Raw genomic sequence first — 12,494 nt, forward strand, 5'->3', positions numbered from 1 at the left:
ACAGTTTGGAACCGCGCGACCGCTACGGTCGCAGGTTCGAATCCTGCCTCGGGCATGGATGTGTGTGATGTCCTGAGGTTAGTTAGGCTTAAGTACTTCTAAGTTCTAGGGGACTGATGACCTCAGAAGCTAAGTCCCATAGTGCTCAGAGCCATTTGAACCATTTTTTGTGGCTCAACCCTTCCTGTTTCATTAAATAACGTAACTATCCGGCGAACGGTCCGGACACTAGGACGATGTCGTCCAGGATACCGAGCAGTATACATAGCACACGCCCGTTGGGCATTTTGATCGCAATAGCCATACATAAACACGATATCGACCTTTTCCGCAATTGGTAAACGGTCCATTTTAACACGGGTAATGTATCACGAAGAAAACACCGTCCACACTGGAGGAATGTTACGTGATACCACGTACTTACACGTTTGTGACTTACAGCGCCATCTATCACAAAGCGAAAAAAGTGGTCCAACTAAAACATTCATTTTTCTTTACATGCTACACGAATATGTAATAAAAATGGGGGTTCCTATTTTTAAAAAACGCAGTTGATATCCGTTTGACCTATGGCAGCGCCATCTAGCAGGCCAACCAAAGCGCCATCTGGTTTCCCCCTTCAAGCTAGACAAGTTTCGTTCTTTGTAGTTTTTTCCTTTGACGCTTATTTCGTGAGATATTTGGACCAGTCACTATCAATGGACGACCCTGCATATGCAGATTGAAGAGAGGAATGAAAATTTGTACCAAGCCCAGGATTCTTAGCCGAATCTCCTGCTCACTAGGTAGATTTGCTAACCACTTTGCAATCCTGGCTGAGTGGCTTTGCATAACTTGCATGGATTGAACTATTACGCCTCTTTCCTCCATCCAAATTCCCATTCACCCCTCAGCCCATTTGGTACTCCCATTGTTTGAGGAGGGAGCCGTGCCAGGAAGTCTGTGCAGCGGTGCAAAGCCAATGTGCCAAGGTCGCGTAGTGGTTAGGGCATCTGTCAAGTGAGCACGAGACCTGGGTTCGAATCCTAGTCTTGGCACAAATTTTCCCTTCTTCACATCAGTTTTCATATATACATTATAGATGTAACTCTTCAGGCTTCCCCGGCGAGATCTTGACATCTGGAATAATCAGGTCTACTGCCGGATGTTTGTGTCGCTCTGGCACAATATTTCGGCCACGTAACTCGTTGCCTTCTTCAGGTGCTACCTGAAACTGCCGTGTTGGAGGATCTTGCCCAGTATTTGGTGGACTAGCACCAGGAAAGTGCCAACACCTCAGGAACAGCGCCAAGCGGGCGCGGACCACGAACGGTACGCCAAACGCGGGTGCGGCCCCAGACAGGTGCCACGACCACAGATGGTGGACGAATCGGGCGCGGACGTTCGTGGGAGCACCAGGGAGGGGCCAAAACATCAGGAGCAGCACCTGGCGGGCGCGGACCGCGAACGAAACGCCCGACACAGGACAGGCCTCAGAGAGCTGCCACAGATGGCGCCCAAGTCGGGCGCGGACGTCCGAGGGAGCACGGGGGAAGAGACAACACATTACAAGTAGCGCCGGGCGGGCGCGGACGGCAAAGAGAGCACCCAGCGCCCTCTCGGCATAAATACTGGACAAAAATCTAACATTGACCCATCACATCAGAGAGGCTAGAAACAAGGGTTCCACCCGGCTCTTTCAATTATATCCACTCCTAAAAGGCAGGTGACTCACAGTACCTGCCAAGCTCAAAATCTGGAAAACCATCATCCTGCCAGCCATACTCTACGGATCAGAAGCGTGGAGCATGGCAGCAGACACCAATCTCAAACAGTTGGGAATCACCCAAAACAAAGCCTTCCGAGTCGTTGCGGACGCTCCGTGGTTCTCGAGCAATGATGAGTTAAGAGCAGTGTTAGGACAGCCCTCATTCTATCATCTCATAAAGCAAAAATCATTAAAATTCTATGAATCATCCAACGCATCACCACACCAACTCATCAACTCTCTGGGAAGGAATGAAAACCCTGACCAGAGAGCACCAATCACTACCATCCATCACCAATTCAGGCGATAGTCATACGTATTCATATGAAAGGGGAAAACCGACCCCTAGCCAATACCGTATAACCCCCGAATCCGCACCACCAAGGAACGTTTCGTAAGACAGAGCGTTTTCAAGGACGCTGGTTCTTCAAACACATCATGGGTATAGATCCAGCCATTTCATGTCAACACGGCAGTCTCAGGTAGTACCTGAAGAAGGCAACTAGTTACGTGGCCGAAATATTGTGTCAGAGCGACACAAACATCCGGCAGCAGACCCGATTATTCCACATGTCTACATCAGAGATGTTTGAGATTGAAAAGCTCCTTTAAGTGTCTGAAAATAAGACGATGTATCGAAACCTCCTAACTGATTAAGTATTTTCCACAACAGTTCTCCTCTCACGATCGCCGAGGACAACACGAGACGGCCGTCGTCCGCTGAGCGGAGCGACGAGGCGAAACCGGGGGCGGCGGGTGGCCGCGGCGGCGGGGGTGGCAGGTCGCGGGGGCGGCGGAAGCGTCGGCGGAGGCGGCGCAAGTTCCCGGCGCTGGGCGAGCTGTCGCGCGACCTGCTCTACTACCAGCGGTCGCCCACCTTCTGCGAGCGCGACTCCTCCGTCGACTTCCCGGGCACGGTGGGCCGGCGCTGCAACCGCACCTCGACGGGAACCGACAGCTGCGCCTCGCTGTGCTGCGGCCGCGGCTACGACGTCTTCCGGCAGCGGCGCGTCGACCGCTGCCACTGCCGCTTCCACTGGTGCTGCCGCGTAGCCTGCCAGAACTGCACCATCGAGGAGTGGGTCACCGTCTGCAAGTGACGCCGCGCCGGAGTCCCACCCGTCTCTGCTGACCGCAGTCCCTGCAGCGCACGCTGCGAGGTCGTCGTGTGTGACGCGACGCCGCCTCTGACGGTACTCGCCCCACTGCGAACCGAGCGTGTCCGAGAGCCGCTCGACAATCCACAAGAAGAACGCGTCTTGTCGCACTAATTAGAGGGGTACTTCCCAAGCAAAGGCCCTTTCTTAAATACATACAATGTATTCGAGATCTTCACTGATTATCTAACGTGCTCACCGTCACGTTTCTCCGTAGGCAAATCCTCACATCTGCTTTCCACAGGTTTCTAATAATTCAGAGACGCGCGATGCATTAACGTTCTAATACCCTTTCGAAGCAGGTAACTTACTTCTCAGCCGCATGGCTAGGAATGTGTGGATTATTCCTTAAGTGTTACTATTCAATTTGATAAGAAAAACGCAGAGTAAAGCAACAACGGCGAATGAATCACAGCTTTCCAATGAAAACCAAAACCAAAACACGGTCGCTCAGTGGCTAGCGTAACATAAAATTTCGTACAGCATGTCATTACCCAAGCCACCACGTTTGTTGAAACATTTCGACGTGTGTGCATAGATCTCGGTGTCGGATAGGAACACGTTCAGCACCATACTAATGCGTCAAAAATTATGTATTGTGATCTTTTAGCTTTCTTCGCGAAAATAACGACTATCATGTCTATGTGATTATCAGCCGGCTTGATGTTCTCATTTTCCTTCCACGATATTTCGAAAACATCCCTATTTGAATGCGTCAAGTGTTAGATGCAGAAGTGGTTGAACGAAAACTGTTAACAGGGATGCCCTCTAGCAATATATTTTATGAATACCAGAAGAAATTAGCCTCATCGTGGCAGTAAATGGCGTTCACAGAATTGAAGTCAGGACTTCGTCGCTTTACCACCGTAATACTTGACGGGTGATGTACATTATCCAAACGGAGCTTTGTAGACGTCACACAAGATTTCTCTGATGTCTTCTGAGGACCTACATTTTTCTACTTCAGATGAGCGACAGACGGAAAGTGACGTGTCTAATCTCTTACAAAATAATTTTTCCGTATCTTAAAACGGCGTGCGACACCTATAGTGTGATACTAATGACAAATTCTATACACGAATGTTCGAATATTGACTTGTTGTGTTAGTCTCTCACCTGAATGTCCTTGCTTATATGTAAACCCATGATACGTCCGTCCACTTGCGTAAAAATAATGGTAGTCATCCGTAATGGTCAACCACATCGCTAATTAGCTGTAACAGCTTACCATCGTATCCTGCAGAGGTGAAGAAAACTTTCATTTTATTAACATCAGTATTAATACTTTTTAGTTTTAATTCATCAGTGTGTACTGGCTCCTTTCTTATCACTCCACCCTCTCCCACAAACAGGTCATTAACAGCTACTTTCCACGATCTTTTGCGTCCGCCTCTCGCTGCTTACTTCCAAAAAAGACTAACTTCAGAAAAAACACTTTATAATGTGCACTTGGAGCGAAAATAATTATATTGTAGTAATTTTTGGACGGAGGTGAATATAATACCAAAGATGCAAGTTTCATCACAGAAAGTGGTAACACTAAAAAATACATCACTTACGAAAACTAAGCACTACTTTAGCGAGAAATCAATATACATAGGTCAAACAGAAGAAACTGTCTGCCGTGAACAGTGCTTCCGAATGACTCTATTATTCTATGTTTACAACAAAAAAGTCTATAATCGCAAGTGATAATGATGAGCTTACTGTAGAGGAATTTTCCCCAGTTGTACTGTCTTGGTGTTTCAATTCTTTGTGAAGTTGATGAATACATCCTCCAACTATGAACCTAATAGGGAGCGCGAAGAATACTTAGTACGACAGATTTTGTCGTAGGACACGTGTGAATTAGCTCTGTGCGTTATTCTTCCCAACGAGGTCCTTCACTCCAAACCACTTGCGGGTGGGAACCAGAAACATATTGGGCGTATAATTCTGTAATGTAATCATAGACGTGAATTTTACCCCATTATTTCATTTTAAATCAACAACTGCCAAACAAATAGACTTGTACAAACTTATCCACGTCTGAATACCTATTCCGTACAGACACAAAGTGAACTATGTATAGGTATCATGGAGTCCTTGGTTATTTTCCTGTTTTTATAACTGAAATACATTTTAGAGGGGCATATTTCCCTGGTTTTCTGAATTGTCCGTAGTCTCATTACTACCAGTGCTCTGCTGTCACTTTCAGGACTTAGTTGTTTTACGACGTTAATACGGTAATGTCATAGACATCGCAGAAGATTTCCTTCATGTCCTCTGAGCACCGACATCATAGTAATAATTAAGATTCAAATGGAAAGAGACGTACTTTACGTCTTACAACACAATTTTTCTATAGTGCCAGTTGCAATGAGAACACAACGCTTAGCGAGTTCAATATTAACCAGAAGGACATGGGTGAAGACATTTTCAGTATAAATAAAAATACTAAAGTTTATACCTACATAGAAGGCGGGTGAAGAAAGAGCATGTTACTTTCGTTACACTAGTGTAATTTCGATGTTAGGAAGAACTCCGCTAACAGCTGGTAAAATTGTTGTTTATTATAACATAATCGGTTTCGCAGCTTTAAGCCGCTTCATCAGGTGCAACGATGTTAAAAGATCATAGACATAACTATCGCTCCCAAGCCTTCTTTGCCTTTCGCTCGCCAAGGTGTTTACGATATTCTTTAGACAGTAAATTTTGACTATGAGCGATGGGTATGCCTATGATCTTTTAACGTTGTTGGCCGTAATGATGAGGCTTTAAGCCGGAAACCATTTGTTTTTTAATAAACACCTACAACAATTGTACCTGCTGTTAGCGGAGTTCTTCCCAACATCATAGATGGGGTGTGATGCCTTAGTTACTAGTTTGGACAGCTACGATCTGTAAACTGTAAAACGGTATTTCTTCAGAGCAAAGGAAATCCATGATTCGCTGTGTTCCATCATATTCGATGTATATTCGCACAGTCGGTGGGTGATTTTGGGTGGGGGGGGGGGGCGGAAGAAAGGATGTGATGCCTTAGTTACTAGTCGATGTGCAAGGTTTGTATACTGTGAGGTTTTACAAGTTTCTTTCGTGCTGAGTAAAGATGTCTTTCGGCAGAGTTTATTCATAGCTCACACATTTCCGTCATTCTTATGTCGCCCAGATTCAACTAGCACGATTGGCGGACACGCAACATCAGAGTACACTATTGTTTTTCGATAATTATTTTAAGTTTCAGAATAATCGTTAGAAATACCTGACACTATTCTGTCTGCAGAATCATTTACTTACGTAAACTCGCAAACGCCTGGTTTCGTGCTTCTCCACAAAAACTAAATAAAAGTTGGGCTATATGTTGGTCGATCATCTACAGATACCGTCCCAGTGTATCTAATGACCTGAAAGTCCCTTCTGGAAGAACTCTGAGTACGTGGCAATAAAAACCAAGTTCCGTGGCTTCATGGCAGAGGTTTGTACTCCAATAATTCTGACTGCAGCATTATCCAAAAAAAATCTATACACAAGGGCACAATATATTCCCAGCCCTTAGATCGTTAAGCCAAAACACTATGAAGGATGTCTCCATAGAGCGTACTAAGATTTGCACTTATTATGCCGGCAATCTGTTGCTTTGGGATTCGCGATAAACAGAACATGCGCAGGTCAAGATTAGACACATTCACCGTGATTTGAGGGAATTACATTACGTACTGAAATAACATGACTCCAAGGGAGTTGTAGATATGTTTCTTTTGGCTACCTCGTTGTCAAGAATGCCTCATAAAATCCATTGTTAACGTATAGCTCAATAAAATATCTCGAGAGCATTGTTATTTCTGAATATTAGGGATTCCCCAAGGCTATCTGTAAATCGTTCTATGAAAATGTGCGCTGTGGTTAATAAAAATATTTAACATACAAAAACACCACTTTATGAGATTTTGTATGATCCTTCAATCAAATGCTTTGCTCAGAATGTTTTTTGTATTCCCTAAGATTCCCAACGGCGATAAAAATGTTCGGGAAAGGCAGACAGAGTAGTGGTCGTTTCTGTTGTACGAACTGAGTGGACAGTAAACTGCATGTCTACAGAAGCAGATATCCTTCGGGTTATAGCTGGGTTTTACTATAATTTTAGCGTTTACGGAGATACTTTAAGGTGTCGACGCAATATATATTTCTGTAAACTGACAGCTAGCAGTCCGATCACATTCCTGGAATCACGTTGTCTTCTTATTATCACGCAATAACCTTTTTGTTTCAGCAAACTTTCAATGGGATACATTTTGCCCCCGTTTTGTTGCAAGCGACGTTTCATTTTGCACAGATAATTAAAGTTTCTATCATAATATCGCTTGTGTTAACAATGGCTGACTTAAAAATCTAGCAAGACCATTCACTTCATAGAATTTGCTTTAGATCTCCGTATCGTGACTTCCTCTATCGAACAAAGTTGTCGTTGCGAAGACATCCAGTGAGAGGTTTCAGACAGCAGGAGGCCCTTCTCTGTTTTGACACGGACGCAGAATTAGACTTCTGAAATACATAATTCAATTGAGTGAAGGCTGTTTCTACAACCTTTTGTCGGGTTTCTCGGCCACAAAAAAGTAGCACCTTTCGGCTAAAGACTAAGGAAACCTTATAGTTCTGCCGTGAAGCAATAAGCACGGAGATGACATTTTGCCGTATTTCAGATGTTGCCCATTACAACATTTTTAAAGCACTTACTGTCGAAAATCGTCTTTCCTTTAAGATTTTATTTCTGTATTTACGAAATAACATGCTTTTCTACAATCATACAATGGATGTATTTCTTATAAGAACATTGATCTCTTTACCTCCATTCTGATTATTTTTCTCAAATATTATTCCATATCTAAATTGAAGGTATACTTAAGTTTCAGTACATCTAACTTTTGTCATACATTAGAATGTACTTCACTTCGATAATTAAGTGAAAAATTTGAAATTTTAATATTTTCTAATGGACGTATAAAAGTGTTTTCAATATAAGTTATTATTTGTCAAAATGTATAAAAAATTAGTAGTTGTAATTACAACTTCGTAGAAATATTATTTATGTTTATTATTTAAATTATTTTAGTCAGTAATCATCACGTTAATGTGTAAAGCTCTCACTGCATTCGTAATGCAGAAACATCCAACTCTTCAGAAACAATGTACGGTGTTTTTGTGTAGAGTTTGTGTATACAGTATTACTAGTGTTACAATAAATGGGTTCCTTCTGAGAGTGAATAAGAGTTTTCGTAATTCCCGGATCCCAAACCAAGTGCAAAGCTGCTTGATTAGTCTGGCCATACATACATATTTTCTCATCCAGTATCTTATTATGGTGGCCGATTTGGTCATCACCTGAAACTCACTTCTCCGCTTCATTCCGCACTACTGCAGTGTTTATTTATGTGATACGAAAAAGCGATCCAGCAATTACGGCCGCAGATGCAACTAGTTATGTGGCTCTACGGGCAAGATGTAGTCGCTTCAAATCTTAGTGGAGGAGAAAAAGGTCATCTTCACTATTTGATGCTGCAATTGCTCATACCACACTCATCCACAACACTCGACACTTCTCTACAGAAAGGTGAAACTCAACGGCAAGCCAACTACTCTACCAACAGGACCTCGCCCAGAACATCAGTGTCGGGTCATAGCGTTACCCGTGACTCTCATTGGTGAGTATGCAATTCACAGTGTTCTTCAGAAAAGTATATTACAAGAATATTTTATGGAGGACATAGACAGGATCCTAACGTTATGTTTCCATTCTCTTCACACTGAGAATGAAAAAAACTTACTAGATAAAAGACACAAACTACTCGACAGAAGGGAAATACATTTTGATCAATCCTCAATTTTGAAAACATCTTGTTTACTGTGATTACAAAAAGTTTTCAGTATAAGATCGAGTTTAGGATGAGGTGATAAGAAGGAGGGAATCTCCAGTTCAGGCGGATAAGTGAGGCCCAAGACTCCATCTCGGAAGGGGCATCCTAACACTCCCCGGAAATGATATTGGAAAACCTGCAGGACGTTGTGAAACCTTTTGAATAGAAATTCATTGTTCCCACCTCTTCACCACATCGCCCTGTTACATTTTGGTATTATCGGTCTCTCAATTTCATTCTCCTGTATGCCAAGTGCTTCGCCTTCATATTCCTGTTGCATCCAACATCTTCAACAAACACTGATATCTCTTCCATCCGTCCCCAAGTACATAGTAATGTTTTTTATTTCTTCGCTATCAGAACTCGTCTCATCATCCTCATTCACCTTTTGGTAATAAGGAAGAAAGAAAAACTCCAAAGCATGCAAAATTAGCGCAAGATTAGCCATATAGAGAAAAACCAAAAACTCCAAGATAATGGTCAATCTCAAAAATACTCATCCATATGAGTTTCTAAGATGAGCACACACACACACACACACACACACACACACACACACACACACACACACACACACACACACATACACATACAAGCTGTATATTTCCACAGTCAACCGTAACTTAAAGGAAATAGCACATTTAACATATGTTTGATATCACGTCCATGTACACAAAAGCACTACCGTAATTGTAGAAGAACTGAGTGAACGGGGGAAGGCTCCATAGAGACACTCACATGAAATACCAGACGTTGTAAATTTAACTTCTGAAAGACACTATTTCGCACTGAACAGTAAGCTATACCCATATGAATGTGTTTTAAAGATGGGCTCATGCACTAGCTACCTGTTTAGCAATATATTTCTAGCCTACGCTAAAAATAGAATATTATTCAAGTTATATTTTAATTTTCTGGTGCTACTATGCTGACATTATTTAGCAGCAGAAACAAAAACCCGAAAAAAAATCACACTCTGGTATATATACAATGAATATGTGGTGGCAAATGAAAATTTGTGCCTTACCAGGACTCGAACTGGGATTTCCTGCTTTTTTCGAGCAGTCGCCTCAACCACTTTTTTTATTATAATTTTATATTTTCATTTTTGTGTGTTACTTATCGTTTATTTAGTTATTTCTTTATTTTTTGGTGTTTATTTTTTACACTTTTAATTTATTTTTTAACCATTAGATGATCTGAGCACGTCTCGAGCTCTGACTCAAACTTCCACTATCACTGATGTTTCCACTTATGATTTCCGAACACTACTAATGTAAGTTCTTCCGTGGGATATATGGGCATAGAATAGCACCACTAGGGAAACGGATGAGCTGGAGCACATCATTTCATGTCATACATTTGTATTTATTTAATTTAGATGGAACCAATCATTTAATTTTAGTGACCTAATCCAGGTTGCTCGTACATAACCAGCATACAAAACACATTTTTCCATCGTGGCATAATCAAACACAAAACTTAATTTTACGGATGCACGGAAGAAACACTGGTGATATGCACTGGAACTCGATAACCACAAACGTGCAGAGCCGCTCTATATTAGTCACGAACGCACAACCATTCACGCTATATATTTTTAACTCAAAGTCTATAAGAAAACTCGATAACAACAGAACTAAAAGTTATCTAAAGAAATCATCCCTAAAAAGCGGATACATCATAAAAACGTAAAACACAACGAACAGAAAGGAGAGGAAGAACACACCATAGTTACGATAAAGAATATCAAGACCCACTGTATGATGAACATTCACAAAGAGGTCTCCATAGAGTAGATACACTCTCAAACACAATATACCACTCTAAAGAGGAAAATACGGAAGTTGTAAGAGGTAGGAAGCACTTTAAAAGATATAAAAATACAATTTTAACACTAAAGCTCACAGTCTTCTACGGCAAGATGTTCTCACACACACACACACACACAAAAAAAAAAAAAACCTAACAGAAATTTAAATTTCTTAGTGAAATTAATTGTTTTTGAGGAAAAATAATAGTTGCACTATTTCATAGCTTTATTACAGATTATACGCTGTCAGTACTCACAAGCTGACTAATACCATAAGCTGACGTATAAGTGGTATGTATTAAGACAAGCAACAACAACAATACAGACGCACGTGTGCTATTTTAAGTGCACAGCTGAAGCTTTCGAAGTTATGCTAAATATTCTGTACACATAGACCGTGAAACACGTCTTGGCGATCAAAAAAAGAATAAAACTTTTCTTTTGTTTCTCACAAGCCAAAACTTCATTTTGGTAACGTTCGAATTTACTTCACTTCTGCTCCGACTACTCGACTCCAGACAAAATCTTGACAAGCAGTAACTAAAGCTACATTGCCTGTCAAAAAATCAAGTACCCATTAGTCCTGGTCGGATGTCAACGTAATTTCGTACACGCACACATCACTGGCGTGTGTGCAAATCATCAGAGTTGCAATTCTCTGTTATAGTTAGGATGACCGCTAGAGTGCTTTACCTTCTTTTGTGTTTAGCATCGTTACCAAGCCTGGTAGGGTATACAAGGATGAACAGCGTCAGATGTTGATTGATCACTGTGAAAACACGGAGATGCCGGCCACCTGCATCGTGCAAAATACAGATTTGTATGGTATTCGGATGTTACATTGGCCCTAATAGTCAAGGTACCGGTCGCTCACGTCTCACCACCGTAGACAGGAACGTCATACTGTGAACAAAGGATGTCGTAACCCCTTTACATACACCCCTACTATCCAAAAGCAAGAAATGAACTCCCTATAACACTTTGTGTTATTCTGCACCATTGGTCGCAGACTAGCACCAGCCGGACCAGGGAATTACCGTCCCATCCGTAGGCTGCCATCAACACCACAACTCAAACAAATGCGCTTGAAGTGGTGACTTGACCGGGAGCAAGGACTGTTGTTAAGTGGCACTTCCTTGTATTCAGCGATGAATCGCAGTTCCGCATCACCACGGATGGCCATCCATGCAAGAATGGTGGCGTCCTGGGAAATGTCTCGTTAGCACACTGGACTCGCCATCCTGATTTAGGTTTTCCGTGATTTCCCTAAATCGTTTCAGGCAAATGCTGGGATGGTTCCTTTGAAAGGGCACGGCCGATTTTCTTCCCAATCCTTCCCTAACCCGAGCTTGCGCTCCGTCTCTAATGACCTCGTTGTCGACGGGACGTTAAACACTAACCACCACCACCACCACCGTTCTTCGAATGTTTTGAAGGAGCGCCACGATGTAAGAAGTCGGTATGAATTCAGGTAACGACTGGTAGTGACTGAGGGACTCTGACGACACGTTGGTAAGTCTCGGACATCCTGCGTCTCACACAGCAGTACCATGAGTCATTTTTCAACAGGACAATGTTCGTCCACACTTCGCACATGTCTTTATGAACTGTCTGCGCGATATGGAGGTATTCCCGTGGCCTGCATGAAACCCCGATCTGTCCCAGGTAGAACATGGTCCAGGAGCGAGAGCTTCAAGAACGATGGAAACTGTGCCTCAGTGACTATGGGATCATCAGCCAGAGAAGTTGGGTTTCCAGCGGGCAACGACCGCCCCGCTTTGTGTCATACGACTCATCAATCACGTTCTGCGACGTTTTACCCTCATGCAGTCGGTAGTGATTTTTTCCCCTTGAAAAATCCTACGGCAAAGTCTCTTTGGACAACA

The 12,494-nt window shown here is 42.7% G+C and overlaps 1 protein-coding gene across 1 annotated transcript in view; it reads left to right on the forward strand.

The window, feature by feature from the left end:
• The window catches only part of LOC124775979 (protein Wnt-10b-like), a 428,525-nt gene extending 422,689 nt beyond the window's left edge, over nucleotides 1-5,836 (forward strand). The window contains exon 6 of the mRNA XM_047250820.1: nucleotides 2,529-5,836. Within this exon, the coding sequence (XP_047106776.1) occupies nucleotides 2,529-2,847 (319 nt within the window). The 3' untranslated portion in view covers nucleotides 2,848-5,836. The remainder of the gene's footprint in view (nucleotides 1-2,528) is intronic.
• The last annotated feature ends 6,658 nt before the right edge of the window (nucleotides 5,837-12,494 follow it).

Source organism: Schistocerca piceifrons, chromosome 2 (assembly GCF_021461385.2).
Source record: "Schistocerca piceifrons isolate TAMUIC-IGC-003096 chromosome 2, iqSchPice1.1, whole genome shotgun sequence".
In the NCBI taxonomy this organism is placed as follows: Eukaryota; Metazoa; Arthropoda; class Insecta; order Orthoptera; family Acrididae; genus Schistocerca; species Schistocerca piceifrons.